This window comes from Pygocentrus nattereri, chromosome 18, assembly GCF_015220715.1.
Source record: "Pygocentrus nattereri isolate fPygNat1 chromosome 18, fPygNat1.pri, whole genome shotgun sequence".
NCBI lineage: Eukaryota > Metazoa > Chordata > Actinopteri > Characiformes > Serrasalmidae > Pygocentrus > Pygocentrus nattereri.
The window spans coordinates 20,595,011-20,619,468 of record NC_051228.1 but is presented as its reverse complement, the minus strand read 5'-3'; the positions used below and the strand labels follow the sequence as shown (position 1 = coordinate 20,619,468).

At 40.7% G+C, this 24,458-nt stretch overlaps 1 protein-coding gene across 1 annotated transcript; it reads left to right on the top strand.

Moving 5' to 3' along the window:
• Positions 1-4,385: 4,385 nt before the first annotated feature.
• On the top strand, positions 4,386-23,895 carry LOC108427256 (iporin). Its single transcript, XM_017697259.2, has 11 exons — positions 4,386-4,524; positions 7,150-8,560; positions 8,818-9,310; positions 11,079-11,834; positions 12,575-12,697; positions 14,035-14,111; positions 14,362-14,536; positions 16,018-16,123; positions 16,227-16,273; positions 20,641-21,328; positions 22,128-23,895. The coding sequence occupies exons 2-11, from the start codon at positions 7,235-7,237 to the stop codon at positions 22,243-22,245; spliced, it is 3,909 nt and encodes a 1,302-aa protein (XP_017552748.1). The 5' UTR covers positions 4,386-4,524; positions 7,150-7,234; the 3' UTR covers positions 22,246-23,895.
• Positions 23,896-24,458: the final 563 nt, after the last annotated feature.

Here is a 24,458-nt window from a genome sequence, read left to right as displayed (position 1 = left end):
TAACTCCCACTTGTTTGTCATATTCTGGATATTATTGTAACGGATATGAGGCATTGGTGGAGTTGTTTATTGTGACGGGGTGGGGGGTGGAGTTGGGGGTGGGGGGTGATTACCCCTTTCTCTCAGCCTCCACAGCAGATGTTTGAGAGATTATTTACAGATTATCGCCAGCTGCCATTGGGATAGGGGTTCGTTTTTGCATCACTGACAGACAGAAGTGTGGTAAACAAACTAAACATCTATATCCTAGTGAAGAAATCATAAACCCTGCAGCTCTGTGCCTGTGTTGATTATTTATTTGCTGGGAATGTGTGGATTTTAAGGACATACACCAAGCTTAGTTTTATCAGTGGACCTACTTTGTTAGTTGACAGTCTATACTGCACAGTAATTCTGATTTGGCCAAATTGAACAGCTTATATTTTGAGGGACAGTTTTCTTTTTCTTTTTATAATCTTCTACATTTTTCAAACACTTTTGGTTATACTATTATTTAGATAACAGCAAAACAAATAAATGCCCTGAAATGCAGCTCATTTATTCCAGCCTGAAATATTTCTAAACACAGACAATTGAAGACGCTGCTGAGGTTATGGACCACAGATATGGTCCATTGTAATATTATTACCTAAAATCAGTTAAAAACTAAAGAGCTGTTCTAAATCACAGTCCTGTCACTGCTTTATACCATGTACGTAGACAGTTTTACGTCAAAGTTTTGGTATCCCTGGTCAAATGACGTCGATTTTTGTCAGTGTAAATTAGTATAAAAACACTGTTTATTTACTGAATTTAACATATTGGAAAAAAAACACAAAATATGGCCTAGGCAAAAAAAACTTTCAATATGTTAAACTCATTAAACTCAACAAATTGAAATACCGCAGTAAAGCTTGCTGAGTTCTCTGAAGAGGATGTGTTCACTTATTTTGACCTAAAAAAACATCACTTGTTTTATTATTATTGTTTTATTATTCATTGTTATTGTAACAGCTGCTTTTGTCTATTTTGATGTCATTTCATCTAAGCACTTGTTTTGAGAGTTGACACATTCTGGAATAACCCTTAATAAATGCTCATATGAATCATTTGACTGAATTGATTCAATGGCAGAGTTGAGAACACATTTGGGACTTTAAACTAAAATTCCTTTGCTTTCCCTAGACATGAATTCTGCTTATTTAATTACAATAAGTGTTTGAACATTTACTGAACATTTCAGTGGTGACTGTTTTGGTAGTGACAATTTTAGCTCATTTTGAGAAGGATTCAAAAAACGCAGCCAGTACAAGACTAGCAAACCCAGCTTTGAACAGCTGTACACACATAAAATCATCATATATTTCATGAAAACTTGTGTTTCGGTTGTGACCATTCCTAATGCTCCACACTGATTTTAGACCTTGGGATACATTCACTTCAAAACTATGGGATCTCACTGCTCACCATGTGGCCATGAGGGACAGAGATACAGTCTCACTTACTGCTTTAAAATGCACGGGTGTGGCTGAAATTAGGCTCTGCCTTTTTGTGTTTCAGTACTGAGATGACAACATGGAACAGTATTTTTTGAACACAGTTTTAATTGTTTATTTAAAAATTAGAGTTATAATGAATGAACATGAAAAATGAATGAAGTCTTTTAACCTCATTTTAAAAGAAATCAAAATGATCAGTAACCCTTTCTTTAACAGTCCCCTAAAGTCTAGGTATTAACCAGGTTAGTAAGAGGTACACACTCCAAAGTACTGGGTAATTATTTTAAGTAATAAGATGGTAAGTAACAGGATAGTCTAAAATAATTACTATGAAATGTCTCATGAGTTCTAGGTGTAAATTGTGTAGTATTTTGTTGTTTGTAGTAACTAGTTATAGTACATACACACACACCTATATATATATATATATATATATATATATATATATATATATATATATATATATATACACTGCTCAAAAAAATAAAGGGAACACTCAAATAACACATCCTAGATATGAATGAATAAAATATTCGCATTGAATACTTTGTTCTGTACAAAGTTGAATGTGCTGACAACAAAATCACACAAAAATCATCAATGGAAATCAAATTTATTAACCAATGGAGGCCTGGATTTGGAGTCACACACAAAATTAAAGTGGAAAAACACACTGCAGGCTGATCCAACTTTGATGTAATGTCCTTAAAACAAGTCAAAATGAGGCTCAGTATTGTGTGTGGCCTCCATGTGCCTGTATGACCTCCCTACAATGCCTGGGCATGCTCCTGATGAGGTGGCGGATGGTCTCCTGAGGGATCTCCTCCCAGACCTGGACTAAAGCATCCGCCAACTCCTGGACAGTCTGTGGTGCAACGTGACGTTGGTGGATGGAGCGAGACATGATGTCCCAGATGTGCTCAATCGGATTTAGGTCTGGGGAACGGGCGGGCCAGTCCATAGCTTCAATGCTTTCATCTTGCAGGAACTGCTGACACACTCCAGCCACATGAGGTCTAGCATTGTCCTGCATTAGGAGGAACCCAGGGCCAACCGCAACAGCATATGATCTCACAAGGGGTCTGAGGATCTCATCTCGGTACCTAATGGCAGTCAGGCTACCTCTGGCGAGCACATGGAGGGCTGTGCAGCCCTCCAAAGAAATGCCACCCCACACCATTACTGACCCACTGCCAAACCTGTCATGCTGAAGGATGTTGCAGGCAGCAGATCGCTCTCCACGGCGTCTCCAGACTCTGTCACGTCTGTCACATGTGCTCAGTGTGAACCTGCTTTCATCTGTGAAGAGCACAGGGCGCCAGTGGCGAATTTGCCCATCCTGGTGTTCTCTGGCAAATGCCAAGCATGCTGCACGGTGTTGGGCTGTGAGCACAACCCCCATCTGTGGACGTCGGGCCCTCATACCATCCTCATGGAGTCGATTTCTAACCATTTGTGCAGACACATGCACATTGGTGGCCTGCTGGAGGTCATTTTGCAGGGCTCTGGCAGTGCTCCTCCTGTTCCTCCTTGCACAAAGGCGGAGGTAGCGGTCCTGCTGCTGGGTTGTTGCCCTCCTACGGCCTCCTCCACATCTCCTGGTGTACTGGCCTGTCTCCTGGTAGCGCCTCCAGCCTCTGGACACTACGCTGACAGACACAGCAAACCTTCTTGCCACAGATTGCATTGATATGCCATCCTGGATGAGCTGCACTTCCTGAGCCACTTGTGTGGGTGGTAGAGTCCGTCTCATGCTACCACGAGTGTGAAAGCACCACCAACATTCAAAAGTGGCCAAAACATCAGCCAGAAAGCAGAAAGGTACTGAGAAGTGGTCTGTGGTCCCCACCTGCAGAACCACTCCTTTATTGAGTGTGTCTTGCTATTGCTATTCCATTTGCACAACAGCTGTGAAATTGATTGTCAGTCAGTGTTGCTTCCTAAGTGGACAGTTTGATTTCACAGAAGTTTGATTTACTTGGAGTTATATTGTGTTGTTTAAGTGTTCTCTTTATTTTTTTGAGCAGTGTATATATGTATATGCCATTTAAATTGGAAAACTGAAAAATAATGAAAAAATGGAACACAGTTATATCTATATTAGAGGGAATGTATGGCAATTTTTGTGAACTTTGTGGTAAGAACTACAGTAAGAGAAAGTAGAAAGTAAAACCACAGTAAGAGTCCCTGCTTTCTTTTACAGTTCAGATTCAGTTCCGTATCTAGGTAATAGACAGATACATAATATTTAAGACTCTACAGATTTGAATGACCTGAGCTCTTACTCACATCCTCACATTTAAACATGTCTTATGTTTAAATAGATTATAACTAAGGTCTAAATACATAATTGTTTTGAAATATTTTTTTCTGTGGGACTGCAGTTTTAACTAGTTGTGTAGAATGGTCTGTGTAGATATTTGTTAGTTGTCATGAAGGGCTCATGTAGGTGTTGTATAGCCTTATGATCACTTCCTTTCAGTAAAGTGTAACCAAACAAAGTAGATTTTAGAGACGAAACTCATAGAGAATATTTTGTATGTCTGCTTCCAGTATTCAGTATCCAGATCATTTGAAGTCCAAAACAGAGATATCTGGCTCCAGTGGGGTTCAAAGCTGAAGAGCATTACTGAAAGCCATCAAAGTTTGCTGTCCCAAGTTGTGTGATATGGCCCATGTGTGAGTCAGCGTTTAGTCTCCTGCTGAGAGCAGAGGCAGCGCTGCCTTCCCCACAAGTCTGATCCCTCTCAGCAAATCACTGAGCATGCTCAGAGGGATCGCTGATGCTGTTGCTATAGGACTATGCAGGGCTCAGAACCGCTGTACCAGGAAAGAGAGAGAGAGGGAGAGGGAGAGGGAGAGGGAGGGAGGGAGGGAGGGAGGGAGGGAGAGAGACAGTGGGTGGAAGAAAGCTTGACTGGAGAGAGACAGACATAAACAGTCAGTGGGGGGAGTGAAAAGCAAAGGAAGTATGACTGAAACTAAGCCAAGAAAAGACTTTATGCTTACCTTCTGACCTCTCTCTTTGTTTTATGGCTTTAGTCAGGTAAGTGTACATTTCGGTGTGATGTGAATGTGGCTGCGTGTGTTATTGTGCATGTGGGTGAAGGATACGGGGCAGTAAGGGTGCGTTTGCCCCACTTACTGCACAGACCGAGTCAGAGTGGATGTGTGTTGTTGGTTCCTGGCTTGAGGATACAGTGTTATGGCTGGCTGAGTTTTGATGCAGTAGTCCATTCCAGTGGACTGACCTTAGGGACGTGTTTTACAGTAACCTTAGCATTCAATTTTTAATCCTTTTGTCTTATAGAGCAGAAATGATAAGTGAAGAAATTCCACCATTTTAAAAAAAATTCTGCATAATTTAGTGGATGGGATTTTGGGAGTTTGGTGTGAAATGGTTCAGTGTAGAGAAACTTAATGAATCAGATTTCTTTACAGTGGTGGTGATAGGAACCAGGGGTCGCCATGTCTACAACAAATACAGACATTTTATTTACTATCAAAACCACCAGTGAACCTACATGAGTCTTCTGAGCCTTTATATGGAATGTTGAAGATGGTAAAATAGTGATGAATCTAAATAAAAATACACACTTAAAAATGATGCTTCTTCAAGTGTTTTTTTAGTAAAGAAAATGGTTATATATAAAACCTGAACACTCAAGAACCCTTTCCATGATTAAAGGATTCTTTGCATTGTGAAAGGGAACTTCAGATTGATGGAGAATGGTGTAAATTGTTCTATATAGCACCAAAAAGTGTTCCTCTATTGTAATAAGCCTGACATTATAACAATATAAGAGCCCTTCTTGGTGCTATATAGAACACTTTTCAAAAAGGTTTTATAAAGAACCATCTACAACACACTCTCCATCAGTCTGAAGAACCCTTTCACGATGCAAATAACCCATTAATCATGCAAAGGATTCTTTAAGTGTTCATGGTTCTACATAGGACCATTTTCTTGTTTAAAGAACCCTTGAAGAACCATCATTTTAAGCATGTAGGTTTTCTTTTTGAGCACTATTTGCCTCACAGTACACTGTCTCTGTCTCTCTGCTCTGTGTGTATTGCAAAATTACCATAAACAATGTCTCAGTCATCAGGCAGTGAATTCATAACCATTACATGCAATAACTTACTGTGAAGGAGCTTCTAGAGGTGGACGTCTGGTTCCTATTACCACCACTGTGAACAAATCAGACTAAATTAGTTTGTGTTAGTTTCTCGTATATTTCAAATAGAAACATCTCTGAATGACTTTACATCTTAACCATTTCATTTATCAGATTTCCCTTTAAACAAATTTCCCTTTAAAACAGGTGACATTCACAAAGCAGTGATTTTCCTAGACCAGGGTTTTTTGAACATTTGAAAAGGGCAAATCTGTTCCTGGATCTGCTGTTATGTGTTGAAATAATTTTGCGAATGCAAACTGTTTGAAAATGATTTTAAAAACTGTTTTCTTGTATTTAAATGGATATTTTGGAAAGTGAAGTTTGTAAATGAATGGAAAAACTAAAAGTTACTTTACTTAGTTAATACAAGTGACTAGAAGTGTAACAACACAGCATATTGTATTGTATTGTTCAATAGAGCTTCTAAATTCAAAATGCACAAGCATCAAACAATACATTTGACAGTATTGCCTGTAGAGGGCAGCACTGAGTAATGTTTGTTTATTTGATCTTTGTTATTAATGCCTGTAGAGGGCAGCGCTGAGTAATGTTTGTTTATTTGATGTTTATTATTAATGCCTGTAGAGGGCAGCGCTGAGTAATGTTTGTTTATTTGATGTTTGTTATTAATGCCTGTAGAGGGCAGCGCTGAGTAATGTTTGTTTATTTGATGTTTGTTATTAATGCCTGTAGAGGGCAGCGCTGAGTAATGTTTGTTTATTTGATGTTTGTTATTAATGCCTGTAGAGGGCAGCGCTGAGTAATGTTTGTTTATTTGATGTTTGTTATTAATGCCTGTAGAGGACAGCGCTGAGTAATGTTTGTTTATTTGATGTTTGTTATTAATGCCTGTAGAGGGCAGCGCTGTTTGTTTATTTGATCTTTGTTATTAATGCCTGTAGAGGGCAGCGCTGAGTAATGTTTGTTTATTTGATGTTTGTTATTAATGCCTGTAGAGGGCAGCGCTGAGTAATGTTTGTTATTTGATGTTTGTTATTAATGCCTGTAGAGGGCAGCGCTGAGTAATGTTTGTTATTTGATGTTTGTTATTAATGCCTGTAGAGGGCAGCGCTGAGTAATGCACTCTTAAGATGTGCATTTTAATAGTAGCAAACAACAAAGAAACAGACAAATGAATTGGTAATTGCAAGTATTTATAATGCAATTGCTTGTCAGTGAAAATATACTGAATGTGACAGACCTACTCAAAATTGAGACCAGGAAGGAAAAGTACACTCCATATAAGTGCATATTAGCTCATTAGCTAACATATTAGCTTATGGTTTGTGCAATATTATCAAATATTGTACTTTTGTAATACTCAATACTGTAGGAAAAATGTTTATTGTTAACATAAAGCAGATTTTCAGACACTTGTATTTGTTACTGTATCGAAAAAAATTGTATCATATTGAGACACCACCACATCATGAATTTTATGCATCGTTACACGCCTACAGGTGACATTAAATGTTCCTTTCCTTTCTCAGGTCTTTCTTTTGAATGATGGGCCTGGTGCCTGATGACACATTTGTCCTGCTGAGACTGTTCCTTTGATGATTAGATGTTTCTAAAATGGCTGCTTCTGCTAAGCTGTCGGGTGAGACCTTAATCGTAAGGCACATCCCCCTGGCTCATGGTCAGTCCGTGGGTTTCCAGCTTTACAGCTCAGCAACGAGACCCACAAGGCCTTGTTCTTTAAAACTCACCCACAGTATTTCACTGCCTGAGAGAGAGGAGCCCCCAAAAGAAGCACTAGACTCTGATTTTCAGAGCCACAGTAGCAAGTCCAGCTCCAATGATGAGGCAGTTAACACAGGTCATAGTGCTGAAAACACCAAACGATACAGTTCCTCTCTAAACTCCCAATTGAGCCCTCCTCAAAGTAAGTTGGAATTCACAGGCTGCAGAAGCACCTCACGGTGGCAAAACCCCTTCCTCCCTGATTTAGAAGTGCATGAGGATGAGGAGGAAGATGATGACTCAGATGGTGACAACCTGCATAAGTACCGTGAGGGCTCCTCCTTTCAGCTGCATGGAAACTCAAATGGGACCCAGGATGAAGCCTTGGGGTACACCACAGAGATCTGGCTCCCATGTAGCAACCAGTGTATGGTCAACAGCCCTATGTGCAGCCACAAGCTTAAGATGTTGCACCCAGATATGAACCCCTTTGGAACCCACCAAGAACACAAACAAATTAAGAGCCTATCAGACTCAGGTCTTCAACATCGCAGAGACAGCAAAGGCACACCAATATTAATGGATTGTGAGGAAAAAGAGTGGGGGGATGAAGAGGACTATGAAGCATATGTTCTTAAGGAAAGAGCTTATGAAAAGCATGAGGGTTACAACTATATTCAGTCTAAAACCTCAGATTCCGAATCTTCTCAAAAACAGTTAGAGTATGTAAGTGACTCTTCTTGCAACAGCTCTGATGGGCTGCTAGTTAATTTCAGTGCTATTTACAACAAAGCCAACAATGCAGTGCCTGCTACACCACATGGTCTGGACAGTCCTGCCAAAGATTACTATGGGTCTGGATCTATGTGCCAGGATGATGACTTTAAGCCTGTTCCCTGCTGGTCGCCTTGTCGAGTTGATCCAAATTGTAACATCTACCCATTGGACTCTGATGGTCGGGCATCTGTTGAGATTTCTGATCTCACTGTGTGCCTACAAAGTCAAGCCCGGCTAATGGCTTCCACCCAGAATTATTACAAACTGGTGACTTGTGACCTCTCATCACAATCCTCCCTGAGTCCAGCATGGTCATCAGTGACCAGTTGCTCTGAGGCTCACAGCCAGGGAAGCTTGACCCCTCCAACTGAATACTTCCTCTTCAGACAGCCAGAAGAAGAGGAAGGGGAAGTTCTTAAAGTTGATCAAAGTGACCTCCAGGTACAACATCCATTAAGGTAGTAATTTGATTTTTGCACAGTACAGTAGGTATAATTATACTGTATTTCTTTAACATCTTGGTATGTCCATTAGTTGAATCATTTGCATGTTCTAAGTGTTACATTCATGTATTTTTCTTCAATTTAGCCCAGTCTCTTCATATATATATATATATATATATATATATATATATATATATATATATATATATATATGTATGTATATATATATTTATTTATTTATTTATTTGTTCCAAGGTTGATGAAGATATTGAACTGAAAAGAAGCAAAAGAACCATCAGGGACTCCTTAAAGGGAACAAAAGAACGAAAGGCACACAACACAACACATAACCCCAAGTCCAGAGATCCGGAATCCAGTAACCATGAATACAGAAGTGCTACTCAGTCTCAGAGCTGGGAGGGGAGATGGGGGGATAGTTCCTCACCAAAACTGGAAGCGCTGCCACGTGTGCCAAGCTGTCCAAGCCAGATGAACTCAGACCTCTCCTCATGTGTGCCGAAGCAACACATCACCTCATTTGCAGAGCTTGCCCGCTGCAAGAAAGGTGGTGGGGATTCATCATCAATAGAAAACAGCATGGAAGCTCCTACCTGCTCCAAGTTCACCCAGAACACTTCCCCCATTCAGAGGAAGACTCCATTAGGGCCAAATATAACTTTGAACACAAATCAGAGCACCAAGACATCTGATCACTCTGAAATCTATGAGACTCCATCTAAATCAGAAGGTAAGCAGACCAGCACTACATGGTACCCAATTAAAAGTAGAGGAGGCAGTAGATAGGGCAAGATGGAGGCAGATGATCCGCTGTGGCGACCCCTAAAGGGAGCAGCCGAAAGAAGAAGAAGAAGAAGATGAAGATGTTTTCTAATGAATGACTCTTTTACCTGAAATTTCTTTACTAAAGGGCCCATAACTATCCCAACCTTTTAAAATAAATGAGATAAAATTCATGATATACTCGTTGTTAAAGATTCAGATCACACTACTCACATCTCATATAGAAGTGCAGCTGCAAAAACAAAACTATTTGGTTTTGTTATGTCACAGATTAACATATTTCTGCCTACAGCAGCTTAGCTTCACCTATTCAGGCTGACCTTAAAAGATGCATTTTAACATGGACTGAATAAAGTTTTTGAATGACGCATATTACAGGGTAGAGGTCATTTGTGTATATCAGTTTTAAAGGCACAGTGACAAAACAGCGTAAGGGATAAGTCTAAGGCAGGGTCGGGAACATGAGGTTCCAGATCTGCATGTGGCTCCATGGCAGATTTAGATTTTTTTGGTAAAAATAGTCATCTATAGCAGTAAAATAAAACTCTGCTGGTCATTCTTCTTAAAAGCTGGAGTCAATGTACTCTATAACTGCTAATTCACCAACTTTGGAGTGCTGAAGTACTGTTGATAGCAACACAGCAAGCTAGTAGCTAACAAAAGGGCAAAGAGAGAGATTTAAGTCGACAAGACATCGATCGTTTGGAGACAAATGGACTTTGTTGCATTTATAAGCATTCCAGTTACACTTAATCTGCAACAAGAAACTGTTAAACACCAAAAAGTCCCAAAGCTGAAGTCAGTTTCTCATTCAGACTGTCCCGTTCCACCTTAAATGATACAGCAATTACATTATGGCACCTCAGGCACCATTTAAGGTGGAATGAAACAATTAGAACAAGAATCTGGTGAATGAGAAACAATTTCAGCTTTGTAAAAAGTTTCCTGCCAAAGACGCGAGAAAATTGGCTATAGCTGAGCTAAAGCTTAAAGCAGAGCAAAGTAATTCTGGGTTTTTCCTCATATTTTTATCCTATACTAGGACATTAGCACATACTGAGACATGTTTACAGCCAAGATAGTAAAATGGACATAAAATGTTGTGACTCTCAAGGTGGTTAGATTTTTGTTGAAAGGACAAAATGGCTCTTCATTAACGTTAGGGTTGCCCTGGTGGAAGGGAGGTTGTAAAAATGGATTGTGACTGTTTTGGGTGCATAAAACCACATGAATGTGATCTCTTGGTTAAATGTAAACACAAGAAAAATATAAGATTTGGGCTTTTTCATGTGATAGAATTGAGCAAATATGCCAATACGGGTATCAGTAAATTAAGCTTATTTTGAACTACCATTTTGTGGATAACAATAACAAGGTCAGAGCTTAAAAGGTGTTAGGTGGTTATTATTGTATTCCAGATAGTTGCCTGGAAAACCAGAAAAAAAATTCAGATTGCTGTGTGACAAAAAGCGAAAGCACACTATACTCTCATGTATAGACTCTACAACTGTGCAACGTTTGTTACTTGTAGCTTGAAAACTGTAGGATACGTAATGACAGAGTAGAATATATTAAATAATTAATTTAATAATTTTAATACAATTAGAATAGAGAATAATAATATAATAATAATAATGGAAAGAAAACAAAAAACAGTAAGTAGACAGTCAAATAAACTGAATTAATGTGTTTTACTCTCACTTTTGCCTCTATAGGAGCTTGTGCCTCATCTCCAGAAGTGGTGCGCTATACTAAAGCTCAGAGGCCCACTTTTCTTCCCATCCAGCCCTTTGTGCTTCAACCACCATCAGGAAAGCACAATAAAGGCCTGGGCTCCCTGCTAAACCAGTACATTAGCCACAGACACGGCAAGCCCAGCACATCCAAAGGCACAGGAAAATGCAAAGGGCTGACCAGCTACTTAAGACCCTCTCCTCTGGGCAGCTATTCCTCAATGCACCTAGATGCAGACACTGGCTCCGACACTTGTTCCACCTGTACACCAAGCCCTGTTCAGCATCACACTCGGACTCACTGGGCTCAACCCAGCCCGCTGCTGCTCCGGGACTATCCAGAACCAGATGAGAGGCGAAGTAGTCCAAAGATGTTAGGCCCTAAACTGACTGTAAAGAGCCCAAGAGCAGATCAAGCACATCCAACAGTTAAACAATCTTGGACTGGTCAGCGAGAGAACTATCTCAAGCCATTTCTCACCATGCAACCTTTACAGAACCCCTGTTCTGAGCTGGTGTCTTCACTGTCTCCTGTCTTGAGAGTGGAATTTATAGCCCCAAAGCCAGGAACCCAAGAACAGTCTTTCCAGGTTAATCACAGTTCCTCTCCAGCCATAACCTCAGTGACCTCTCTGACCTCTGACACCTCCCTCAAATCTTCACAAAGATTCTGGGGCCCATCAGACGTTCTTCACACTGATGAGAAACTCAGCGCCACTTCTGCACTCTTTGGACCAAGTAAGCTAGCCGGTATAAGTTCATGAAAGGGCCCATAATATGGAAAAAGCATTTTCTCACTTTTCTTGTTATTTTTTGTGAATCTTAGATGCAAACTAAGCAGCTCATTTGGAGTGCTGTTTTTGTGATATGGCAAAAATCAATGCATTTACATATCACTGCTGTCGGAAGAAAACCTTGTATCTCCATTTTTATCGTTTTTCAGTTTTTGACATAATTTGAAAACGCCTGTTATCTTTTACATTGTGTGTAAATTTCATGATGAATGGATGAAAAGAAATGGCCCAAAATGACTTGGAAAGGCATCTGGTTCCATTGACTTACATTAAAATTAAAGCAGGTTTTTTTCTTCTCCTGTAAAGTTAATATTTTGGAGATACGAGGTTTTCCTCCGACAACAGCGATATGTTCTCTAAGTAAACAGCTGTTTAGTTCTGCCCATTTAAGCTGAAGTTGTTAGGAGTGTTTCTGCCTAGAATATTTTTTGAATAAGACGCAATGCAAGGCACCCAATAAGAACAGAGCTCGTTTACGTAAGACAGGGTGGTCACGTAAAAACAGACAAACGTTGGTTCATAAAACCTCACAGATGTTGATAAGTGGACCTCAGGAAAAATAACATGCAAAAACTGCAGGATGTAAATGGGCCATTTAAATTTTGCATTGTAAAATCACCATGGTGTCAATGTCTGAGTACTAATGCTACTTTCTGGACACTGTCTTTGTTTGTGCTCCTGCAGGTTTCTTGGTCAAAGAGCCACATCAGCATAATAACTCAGTTTATCTAACTGACAAATCACCTGAGGAGTTCTGTCTATCACCAGACGCCTCCAGTGAATTCCTGTCTGTTGATCTGAAGAGAGGTGAGGGGGAAGCATTACTTTGTTTTGTTTCTTTCAGCAGGAACAGTACAGATGCATGTAAAACTTTCAGGGCCCTTGATCATATATTTTTGTTGATATTTTATATACATATATACACATAAATACATACAACAAATTTATTTCTTAGAATGTAGTTATATTCTGCATAGTACATATTTGCGTTTGAATGAATTCCTCTCGGAATATTATCATGTCTGCCAGTTAATGAAAACATTTGTAGCACTATTAAAGGGAATGTCACTGATTTTTCAAAATTTCTGCTTAATTACATGGTTATGATGAGAACAAAATCATTGGTGGTTTGGTATGAAATGCTCCACTTAAAACATTTAGATTTCAATGCCTCTAAAAGCTTCCTCATGGAAAGTTACTAAATAAAATGTTGAAGATTATGAATATGCTGCCTGACTTAAGAGACATTGTTTTAAGATTTTAGCTAAAAAAATGTTTTAATCCATTCATAGCATGGTTAGAAATACTTGGAGTGTGTTGTAGAATAAAATAGTCCCCTAACAACACTGGATATAAAAACAAAGAAGACGTGTAGGTTCACTGGTTGTTTTGGAAAGTAAATAAAATGGTTATATTTGTGTTGTAGACATGGTAACCCCTGGTTCCTATCACCACCACTGTTAAGAATCTCTACAATCAACCATTTCAGAACAAACCACTCTGAATGACTCTGTTTACATCTCAATTGATTTATTTACACAGAAATAATAATACAATAAATATGCAAAATACAATAAATTGCTATTTATTGTAGATGTGCTTGGGTAGTTCTGCATTTGATAGTCATCACTGTTTTCCAGTGTCATGTTGTTTGCAGTACTGAACTCAGCATTGATGGCTACTCTTAATAGACTTTCAGGCTTTCAGGGAGCAGTAAAGTGCAGTATTTTATGCCGTCTCTGCACAATGAAAGACAGACTCAAATTTCTCTGCAGCCTCTGCTTCCCTGTAGGGGCTTGCTTTGAATTGTGACCTACTTTTGACTCTCCTTGCCTTGGATTGGCTAATGCACCATGTATGAGTGAGCATGTGTGCATAGGCCTATATGAGAGTGTGTGCCACTGTGGGCATACTAATGCAAGCCTATTTCTAGAAGGTTTACATTTTTTGAAGATTTCTCATGCTTGATTTGATAATTTATTAAAATGTTGATGCATGTGCAAATACGAGCCCTAACATCTCGCATGCAATATCATAAATGCACATAATTAATGTTCTTTGGCAAGACTGCCACACTCATCACATTTGGAAAGGGGTGGGTATAAGTCATAATTCTCAGTCGCTCTGTCTTTTGCTTTCTTGAGGCATGCTGAAAAGCGTCAGCTTAGCAGTGGATTTCATCACAGCCCATTTCGGCTCTGGCAGAGACTCGGAGGAGAAGGTAGTATCAGGAAACAAACCACAGGCAAAAGACGTGATTTATATAACAGGGCAAAATAGGGCAAAAACATCTCCCTCAGGTTCAACATGAAATATGTTACAGCAATACAAAACATATCCCAAGAGATCCAATTAGAGCAGCAGTAACAGAAAATAACATGATTTGAGCTTCTTATTATTCCAGCTGAGTAGTTTAAGATGCTACTGGTTGTTTAGTTGGACTTGCTAACCGTGCCACAATCTGATCTCAGATCAGACTGGGAAAAAGCTCACTGTGTCCCAGCATCAGCCAGCTGGTCCTAAGTCAACTTTGCCCTGCCATCCGGAACATTCTGCAGGATGGGCTGAAAGCCTTCAAGCTGGACTTGATTATTGGACAGCGCCGAAATAAGCCATGGAGTGTGGTAGAAGCTTCTACACAGCCAGGTTTGTGAAAGCCAGTGATGCAAATGCAACAAGATATGGATTCCTCAAATGACATTTTACATGCATGTAGCTCAGCATTGTATCCCTCTGCCTCATCATTCTCTCACTACAATACCCAGCATGCATTACACAAATACATCATACAACCATTGGCAATAGCTGTGGTGTCAACCAATCCTATCTCCTAGCTTAGCCACTGAGCTACAGGCCATTATCTAGATAGCCTCTTCATCTGACAAGTCATTTCTGTTGTTTGAATAATTAATTTTCTCCATTGTAATGATGACTGGAAGACAATTATATGCCTGTAATAAGACACAGTTCTGTGGAAAAGTTTAGGCACTTACCATGGTTTGTTGATTTTCTGAGTGAAAATAAGTGAACACATCCTCTACAAAGAACAAACTTCTGGACATTTTAATGCTTAATTGCTGTTTATTTCCTGAACGTAAAAATAAATGTGATCTACACAAAGTATTTAATGCTTTTTTTGGATGCATTAAACTGAGCTATTTTTTAAGTGTGCTAAAATTTGGAGGCAAATGCCATATTTAATGTATGTTCCTTAAAGAGGATGTCCCTGCTAGAAAAACCAGCATAGACCTGCATGGCTGGTCACCTGCAAAACCAACATATTGCTGTTTTTGGAAGGAAAAGGAAAAACCTACTTTACTTTTAATGTAAGTCAGTCAAACTGTTTTTTCCAAATAATTTCTGTCAAAATTGGCCCCTCCCAGTCCAGTTTGTTTTGTTTTGGTCTTGGGCTGTCTAGACCCTGATTGTGGATAAATCTCGCTTCTCTTAGTGTATGCGTCCACCTCATCATCCCTCCCTGGCGTTACAGTTTCTTGTGGTCCATTCTTCATTAAATTTACACAGAATGTAAAGGACAATAGGCATTTTGAAATTATGTCAAAAACAGAAAAACGACAAAAATGGAAATACAAGGTTTTCTTCTGACAGCAGTGATACGTCGTGTTTTGGATGCAGGTATGTCGGTCAACCAGCATGACCATGCAGGGTGACCACATAAACCAGCACCACACCACCATAAACCAGCATAGAGTGCATGCAGACCTTTCAACTAAAGGTGTAATTTGACCTGGGTGTTCATACTTTTGCATATGACTATATTCAGTCATATGCAAGTGGTGATGCTGGCTATTTGGCTTCTTTTTGCATTCACCAGCTCAGAAAAAGTCACACATCAGTGGGAGGTGGCGGGTATTCTTACCCTAGACACTAGTGTGGCACCACTATAGGATATGAGTAGGCGTATTTGCAACAACAATGGTTAAATTTTTAAATTTGACCAGCTTGTTCTTTTAATTGCACACTGTCATTATATAGAAAACCAGTGGTGCAATAAATGGCAATTATTAGTCCTATTAGTCATGAATGCAGCAGCTGGTCTTCACACTCATTATGCACCAGGGGCTTATGGTTATTGTGGTTTTATGTATTCCTCACTATTTTTTCAGGCCCATCTACTCGCATTCTGCACAGCCTGGTCTCAGTTGTTAGGAGGTGCTCACAGTTGACCAACCACAGTATGAGGGTTAATGCTTTCCTCTTGGGTTTACTGAAGTAAGTCTCTTACTCAACATATGGGTTACATTTTTAATACTTACAAAAAAAAAGGGAGAATCAGGAAGTGAATTATGTACTAACCGCTAATATTGTTTTTCAGTTTACGCGCTTTGGAGTCTTGGTTGCGTCACTTGCACGCCTGTACAGGTAAGCATTGGCATTTCTGAACAATAGCTGGCTGGTGTCTTTTACGTAATGCCTGTCCCCATTACTCAAACAGCACTGTGTAAAAGTCAGGAACCATACTTCATTCGTTTGATTTCCAGTCAAAACAGCTGTGAAGTACAAATTATACAAATTTCACTGTCAGGGGAAAAAGCAGAAAACATATAGAGGAATTGCACAGAAGCTAAATATAATGTTACAGTTTTCAGTATTAACCCCTTGAAATCCCAGGGTTCCCATATAATAAGGCTTATTTTTCTGTAACTTCAGAGACGTCAATGCAAAGGGGATAAGCTATTCTTAGGTTATATAAGTGTGCAATAAAACTTTGGGCCAACCAGTGGGCCCTGGTCATTTAAGCGGTTAAGTGTGTCCACTTTTCACCTTTATTAAGCTTCTATTCTTTTCAGGAGACTCAAGTCAAGTCAAGAGGCTTTTATTGTCATTCTGTCTATGTACAAGTACACAGTGGAGTGAAATTACGTTCTTCCAGGAACAACATGGCGCAAACGTCCAGACATAATGTGCAAAACAAAACTTTGAGCTAGACACAATATAATAAATATGATAAAATGAACAGACAGATACAGTAAACAGTGAACAGTCAGATGACGTACATAAACACAGCAGTTTCTGAGGTAGTAAAACAGTGTAAACACAGTGTTAGCAGCAATGTTCCAGATATAGAGTATAGCACTATCGGGGGAGGGGGGTTAAATCAGTCCTTGTGAGTTTAAAAACCTGATCAGAACAAAACTTTCGGAACAAAACTGTTGCAGAGTCTAGCAGTGGTGGCACGGATGCTCCAGTACCTTCTGCCAGATGGCAGCAGTGAAGAAAGTCTGTGTGAGGTATGGATGGGGTCGTCCACAATGCTAGTGGCTTTCCGGATACAACGTTTGGTGTAGATGTCCATGATGGAGGGGAGAGAGACCCCGATGATCTTCTCAGCTGTCCTCACTATACGCTGTAGGCTCTTGTGATCTGAGGCGGTGCAATTCCCAAACCAAGCAATGTTGCAGCTGCTCAAAATGCTCTCTATTGTCCCCCTGTAGAACATGGTGAGGATGAGAGGGGGAGATAAGCCTTCTTCAGTCTCCGCAGGAAGTAGAGGTGCTGCTGGGCTCTCCTGGCTATGGAGTTGGTGTTGAGGGACCAATTGAGGTTCTCTGTGATGTGGACACCAAGGAACTTGGTGCTCCTGACGATTTCCACAGCAGAGCCAGTGATATTCATTGGGAGGTGGTCACCTCGCTCTCTTCGGAAATCAACAACCATCTCCTTAGTTTTGTCCACATTCAGAGACAGGTTGCTGGCTCCACACCAGTCTGTTAGCCGCTGCACCTCCTCTCTGTACGCTGACTCGTCATTCTTGCTGATCAGACCCACCACAGTCGTGTCATCAGCAAACTTGATGATGTGATTTGAGCTGGACTTTGCAGTACAGTCATGAGTCAGCAGAGTAAACAGCAGTGGACTGAGCACACAGCCCTGAGGGGCACCGGTGCTCAGTATGGTGGTGCTGGAGATGTTATTACCTATCCTGACTAACTGAGGTCTCCTGGTCAGGAAATCCAGGACCCAGTTACAGAGGTAGGCGTTCAGGCCCGTCAGGCTCAGTTTGTCAATCAGCTGCTGAGGGACGATGGTGTTGGATGCTGAACTGAAGTCTATGAACAGCATCCTAACATAGGTGTCTTTATTGTCCAGGTGGGTGAGCGCCAGGTGGAGAGTGGTGAAGATGGCATTGTCTGTTGAGCGGTTGGGGCGATATGCAAAATGCAGTAGGTCCAGTGAAGGAGGAAGCTGGTCTTTAATGTGCCTCATGACAAGCCTCTCGAAGCACTTTATGTTGATGGGAGTGAGTGCCACGGGATGGTAGTCATTGAGGCAGGACACTGGAGACTTCTTCAACACTGGGATGATGATGGTGGACTTGAAGCATGCTAGGACGACTGCAGTGCTCAGAGAGATGTTGAATATGTCTGTTCGGCGCATTCTCTGAGCACTCTGTCCGGTATGCTGTCGGATCCTGGTGCTTTTCGCGGGTTGACTCCGTGTAGAGTTCTCCGCACATCAGCAGTGAACAGATACAGTACCTGTTCTCTTGGAGGAGGTGTGGCTTCGAACCAAGCACAGACGTTATTAAGCGTGTCTGGAAGGGAGGCATCACTGTCACAAGCAGGTGGAGGTGACTTGTAGTTGGTGATGGCCTGGATGCCCCGCCACATGCGCCATGTGTTAGTAGTTTTTGGAAATGATCGTGGATTTTCTTTGAGTAGGCATGCTTTGCCTCTTTGATGGCCTGGGAGAGCTTGGCTCTTGCCACCCTGAGGCTTGCTTTGTCCCTTGACTTGAAAGCCTTGTCGTGGGTTTTCAGCAGCATGCGCACCTCTGTAGTCATCCATGGCTTCTGATTGGGGTGAGTTATGATGAGTTTGGAGACAGTTACATTATCAATGCACTTGCTGATGTAGCCAGTCACTGATTCTGAATACTCCTCCAGGTTGATAGAGTCACCAGAGGTTGTTGCTTCTCTGAACATCTCCCAGTCAGTGTGCTCAAAACAGTCCTGAAGAGCAGAGATAGTTCCTGGTGGCCAGATTTTCACTTGCTTCTGGTCTGGTTTGGCACATCTGATGAGCGGTCTGTATGCTGTGATGAGCATCACACAGATATGGTCTGAGTAACCATAGTGGGGGCGGGGCTCAGCCCTGTACACATTGGGGATATTTGTGTAAACAAGATCCAGCACATTAGATCCCTGGGTTGCAAAGTCCACATACTGGTAGAATTTGGGGAGTATTGACTTCAGATTAGCATGATTGAAATCACCGGCAACAATGGGTGTGTGTTTTGGAGTTCGCTGATAGCGCTTGTACAGTTCGTTCAGTGCAGTGTTAGCATCAGCACTGGGAGCTATATACACTGCTATTATATGCAGCGTATTTAGCTCTCTAGGCAAATAAAATGGCCTGGCTCTGACAATCGCAAACTCCACCAGCGGTGAGCAGTGACTGAAGACTAGCGCTGTGTTTTTACACCATTCAGTGTTGATGTAAACACACAGTCCCCTACTTCAAGTCTTACCGCACAGCTTAGCGTCTCTGTTCACACGGAAGCACAACAGGCCGTCGAACTGAATGGCTGAGTCTGGAGTGGAGCTCGTTATCCACGTCTCTGTAAAAACGAAAACACAGCAGTCTCTGAGCTCACGTTGGGTAGCCCGCTGAATCCGAAGGTAGTCCAGTTTATTCTCCAAGGAACAAACGTTAGAGAGAAGTAGCAATGGAACGGCTGGTCATCTGGGGTTAGCCCCAGCTCGCTTGCCTCACATGTGCCTTCTTGCGCAACGCTTTCAGCCAGCAGGCTCACCGTGGTTCGTAGCTCTTCCCCTGTTCGTTTGGAAGCAGAAATTGTGACTGATTTGTCAGCTGTAGCAGGTTCTGATGTTGGCAGATGCTGGTGCTGGTTGAAGCAGTCATGATAGGTTGGTTTTGGTGAGGTTACACAACAGATAGTAAACAAAAACAGTAAAAAGCACTGCTTTGTTGTTCCTGAAGTGGCCGCTGCAGCTACCTGCCGTGCCGCCAGTTTTCAGGGAAGCTTTCAAAATTTAGACATGGTTGAAGTTGGTTGCACTTTCTGCTTCACATGATCCAATTCCACTTACAACTTTAGCCTCATCAGTTCATTTGTAGTCTCTTTTTCTCAGTGAGGCTTCTTGACAGCAACACATCCTTTCAGACACATAGCACTGAGTTCTCATCTCACAGTGGAAGGATGGACAGAAATACCTGTGGATATTTTCAGATCTGAAGCAGCTTGATTTTTTCTCTCTCTCAAAGCTTTAAGTGCTGTTTATTTGATGGGGGCAGTTTTGGTGTCTAGCAGATTTTCCAGGTGGTTGTTAGGAGCCCCATTTTCTTTATAGCTTTTTTGAATTCCAGTTTTATAAACTCAATTTTTTTCACTTACTTTCCTTTGACTTTCTCCTACCTAGTGTAAGTGTATTATTTTATATCTAATCTCCTCAGAAATATCTGCTGAGAAATCAATACCTTGCACTTAATGGCTGTTTTCACAGGAAATTAAACAAATGAGTGGTGGTTTATGACATTTGTACAGCGCTATAACTCAACCAGACTTGCTTATATGGATAACTGAGAATGGAAGCTAGCAGTTAGCATAGTGTTAAATAGTGGCTGCTTGCTTGTATTCATTGTCACAATTAGCATTCTTGATTCTCTGTCTCTCTCTTATTCCCTCTAACTTTGCTCTTGTATCTCACTTCCTCCCTCTTTCTCTTCCTCTCTTCCTTCATCTCCCCCTCCTTCCATCTTTCTCAGATGTAGTGGCAGAGTACTACCACCACTGGGGATTCCTGGCTCTGTCTCAGGGCCCAGGATGTAAATCATTATTCCAGGAACTTCTCCTCCTTCTTCAGCCACTGAACCAGTTGCCCTTTGACCTCCATCTCCTTTCTGAGCCGAAGCTGCAGAGGAAACTTGCCAAGAAGTCCTCAAGACCTCTTGCCCCGTCAGACTACCCAATCCTTCATAAAGCCTCCAACCAGAAGAATAATGGACATCCAGAAAGATCTAAACTAAAGGAGGAAGGAGACCTGCACCCTCCGACTCAGAATCAAAGCTATACATCTTGTGGAACCCACATTGCTGAGAACCTCAAAGGCTGTGCAGTTAAGTTCTGCAAGCAGCCCAGGCCTTTCTCTCCAGAAGAGAAGGATGAGCAGAAGTGTCTTGTTTCTTCAGAAAGGGAGAGTGCTGGATGGTGGCTTGGTCAGACACCCATCACTGAGGGCATGATGTTGGGGGTTTGCTCTGGTGGTGCTCCACATGAACAACACAAAAAGATATTGGTAGAAAATAGTGAAAGTGCGACGGATGGGTTATTGCAAACATCTCAACAGGAGAATCCCCAAAAAGGGCTGCGCTGGGCTCGCTTATTTGGCTCTGGGATTGGCACCTCTGCGGGGGTTGTAAGGGCACAACAAAACAACCAAAGCCATAGAACCAGGTGAGTACCCTGAGCATACTGGGTCTATTCTAGTCCAGCTTTAGTTTAGCTTTACTGAGCATTTCTCAACAACCCAATCACTTCCAATTCCTACATGGTAGGTAGATGTAGGGCTGCCACCCATCCAGGATTTCCCTGGATTGTCCAGATTTTTAGTTTCTGGAATTAATCCATTCCTGGACACAAAACATCCAGGGATCCACATGTTGTGAGACCCTCGAAATTACCCCAATTTACGAACGACTGTTTCAGAAAGGTGCACTGCTGGTCACATGTTCAGGCACAAAGTAGTACTGCAGTAACTGAGAACATTAGGTTATAATATATATATATATATATATATATTGATTGAATATAAAGGGCTGAGATGGAAACCCTAGCTAGGCCTCCCTCTATCACACAATGCTACCAAGCTAGGAGGGTTAGAGTGAAGGTTAGAGTGTGCTTCGTCGAGTCACATGAAGCACCACTGCATCTTTTAAAGATGTGCAATTTAAGGATAAACACTTAAATTACACGTCTTTAAGTCAGTCACATGACAAAATTGAAGAGTTTACCATGTTATCTCTTATTTACCTGATGTCCATGTCTCTCAGGGCAACAAACAGCTAGTTTCGCTAGCCAAAGTGCCCCAACACGACAAAAATGTCAGCAATGAGCCTTTCTGAAAGAGATATAGTTGCTGGGTCGAAAACAATTGTGAAGTTCATGGCATTCTATCTTTAAAAGTTATACAAGAAAGCAACTTTGCTTTATGTGGGTCTGTTGTTGTTGTAGCAACATGTTTTCCTACCCTTAGGCTACCATCCCAATGGCTGAAGCTTGGAGCATCAAAGGTGGACCTACTGGCCCAGTCAGTTTGGGGTAGGGATGTGAGTAGAACCTTGTGTGGACCACGACCCAAACTGAGGCAGTGAGTACAAAGTGAGTAAAGCACAAGAGCAAGATGGACAGAAGAACTGATGTGGCGTGAAGTGAAGATATGAAAAGAAGCACAATCAACCTGCAGCAGCAACAGCACTCAAAAAATGGCAATTTAACACTATTTACTTTGGCAAAGTGAAGGACCTAAAACACAGCCTTCGTAAAAGCACACTAGACATTTCTATCAGTATTTGACCACGACTGTTAAACAGCAACTGATTCAAGCATCATGGCACCCATTGAAGAATATTGCTGGTAGTATATAACATTTTAGATGCAACATAGCAGAAATAGTCAGTTTCCTAAAGATGCCCAGTTAGATTTTGTCCAGAAAAAGTGTGCACTTGTGGAAACTGCTTTATGTTTATCATATACAGTATGTAACTGTAAGCGTACCATTAGCCAACACATGAGCAAAGATTTACTGGCATCTCCCTCTAGTGGGTAAAACCTTAAATTGCACATCTTTAACACAATCTAACAGCAAATTTGAAGAGTTTATTTTAATCTCCCTGGATTTCGTAATCTCCATGTCTCTCAGGGCAACAGACGACTATTTTCATAAACCTGTTTACTCATGACAAATCCATTCTAGCCATTCCTCCTTCATGCCATTCACTGACAAGGTAAAGTGACCTCCAGAATCACTGGCATCTTTGGTACTTAAGAGAAATAAAGGGTATAAAATGTTTTTGTTGTTTATTTTGCACTAAAAATATGAGAATTGTTTTTGAAAAAATGAATAAGTCCATATTCAAAACACAGAACTCATTTATCAAGGGTGCCAACAATTCTGGTGGGCATTATATAATTATGTCGTTGTTCAAGGTAAAATCATACAGTTTGGTTACTTTTCAATTCAAGGTAGCCTTTTTAAAAGCACAAAGTGACTTGTGTCTGAAGAACAATTGCCCTAATACTGACCCCCATTCACTCAGTGAGTTTCAATCATCTTAGTGTTCCCTAGCATGAGGATTAACAAGGGGTAATGCATGGCAATGAATTACAACAGAGATATTTTCCTGTGAATCATTTCATATGTAGTCAGTTTCTATGAAAATTTTTTTGTAAACATGCATGCTGAGTAAAATGTATAGGTGTTGCAGGTTCAGCATTTGGAGATAGTATAGTTTTCCTATGAATGAAGATGTACTATGCAGAAAGTGAGGCCTGACCCCAGGCCAATGATACTCAGAAAAACAGTGCTAAGCTAAGAGGTCAGTCCAAATCTGAGGCACTGCAGAGTACATAATTTAATAATTTAACAGCAGTGTGTAGCACTATCGGAGCTGGATTAGTTTTCCCTGGAAGAGGTGTGTAATGTAATGTATGGGATTTGATCGATGGGTTGGTTTGGGATAAAGTATTTGCGTTTGAAATATCGTAGCACAGATGTTTACATGAATGTTATGCCATAAGACACGGAACAATGACAACACCCCACATGGATTTGAGCAAGACTACTAATACCGAGGAATCCCTGAATTCTGCCAATTACAGAAAACAGTTCATTCCGCAATTATTACTGTCAGAGTGTAAACACTACATACACTTCAACCTCATACTGGATTAAAAATCGTTCCACAATTATTACTGTCAGATCATAAAAAATACACACGCTGCAGATTCATACTGGATTAAAATCACTCCACAATTATTACTGTCAGATCATAAAAAATACACACGCTGCAGATTCATACTGGATTAAAATCACTCCACAATTATTACTGTCAGATCATAAAAAATACACACGCTGCAGATTCATACTGGATTAAAATCACTCCACAATTATTACTGTCAGACCATAAAAAATACACACGCTGCCGATTCATACTGGATTAAAATCACTGATCTTGTTGGTAATCACAAATTCTAAAGTAAAAGTAATCAAGCTCCTATAGTGTTTGTTAGATGAGTGATTCTGTGAGTGCCTCCCTTCTTTCCTCAGTGATGGTGTTAAAACATTGCTTGATGAGATTCCTGTGATAATAAAGATTTGTTAAACCATACCTACAGTTTGGCCTTTTTATGTAAACAGTCTACTATGAAAATTTATAGTAAACCTTATAAGGACAAAGGACACTTCATTTGCCATTTTTATACATATTCTACAATCATTCATTTGTCATATCAAATCTATAAAATCTTTCTGAACACACTCCCCACCCAAACCAAAACATTTCATTAACTTCAAGACCAAAGCATC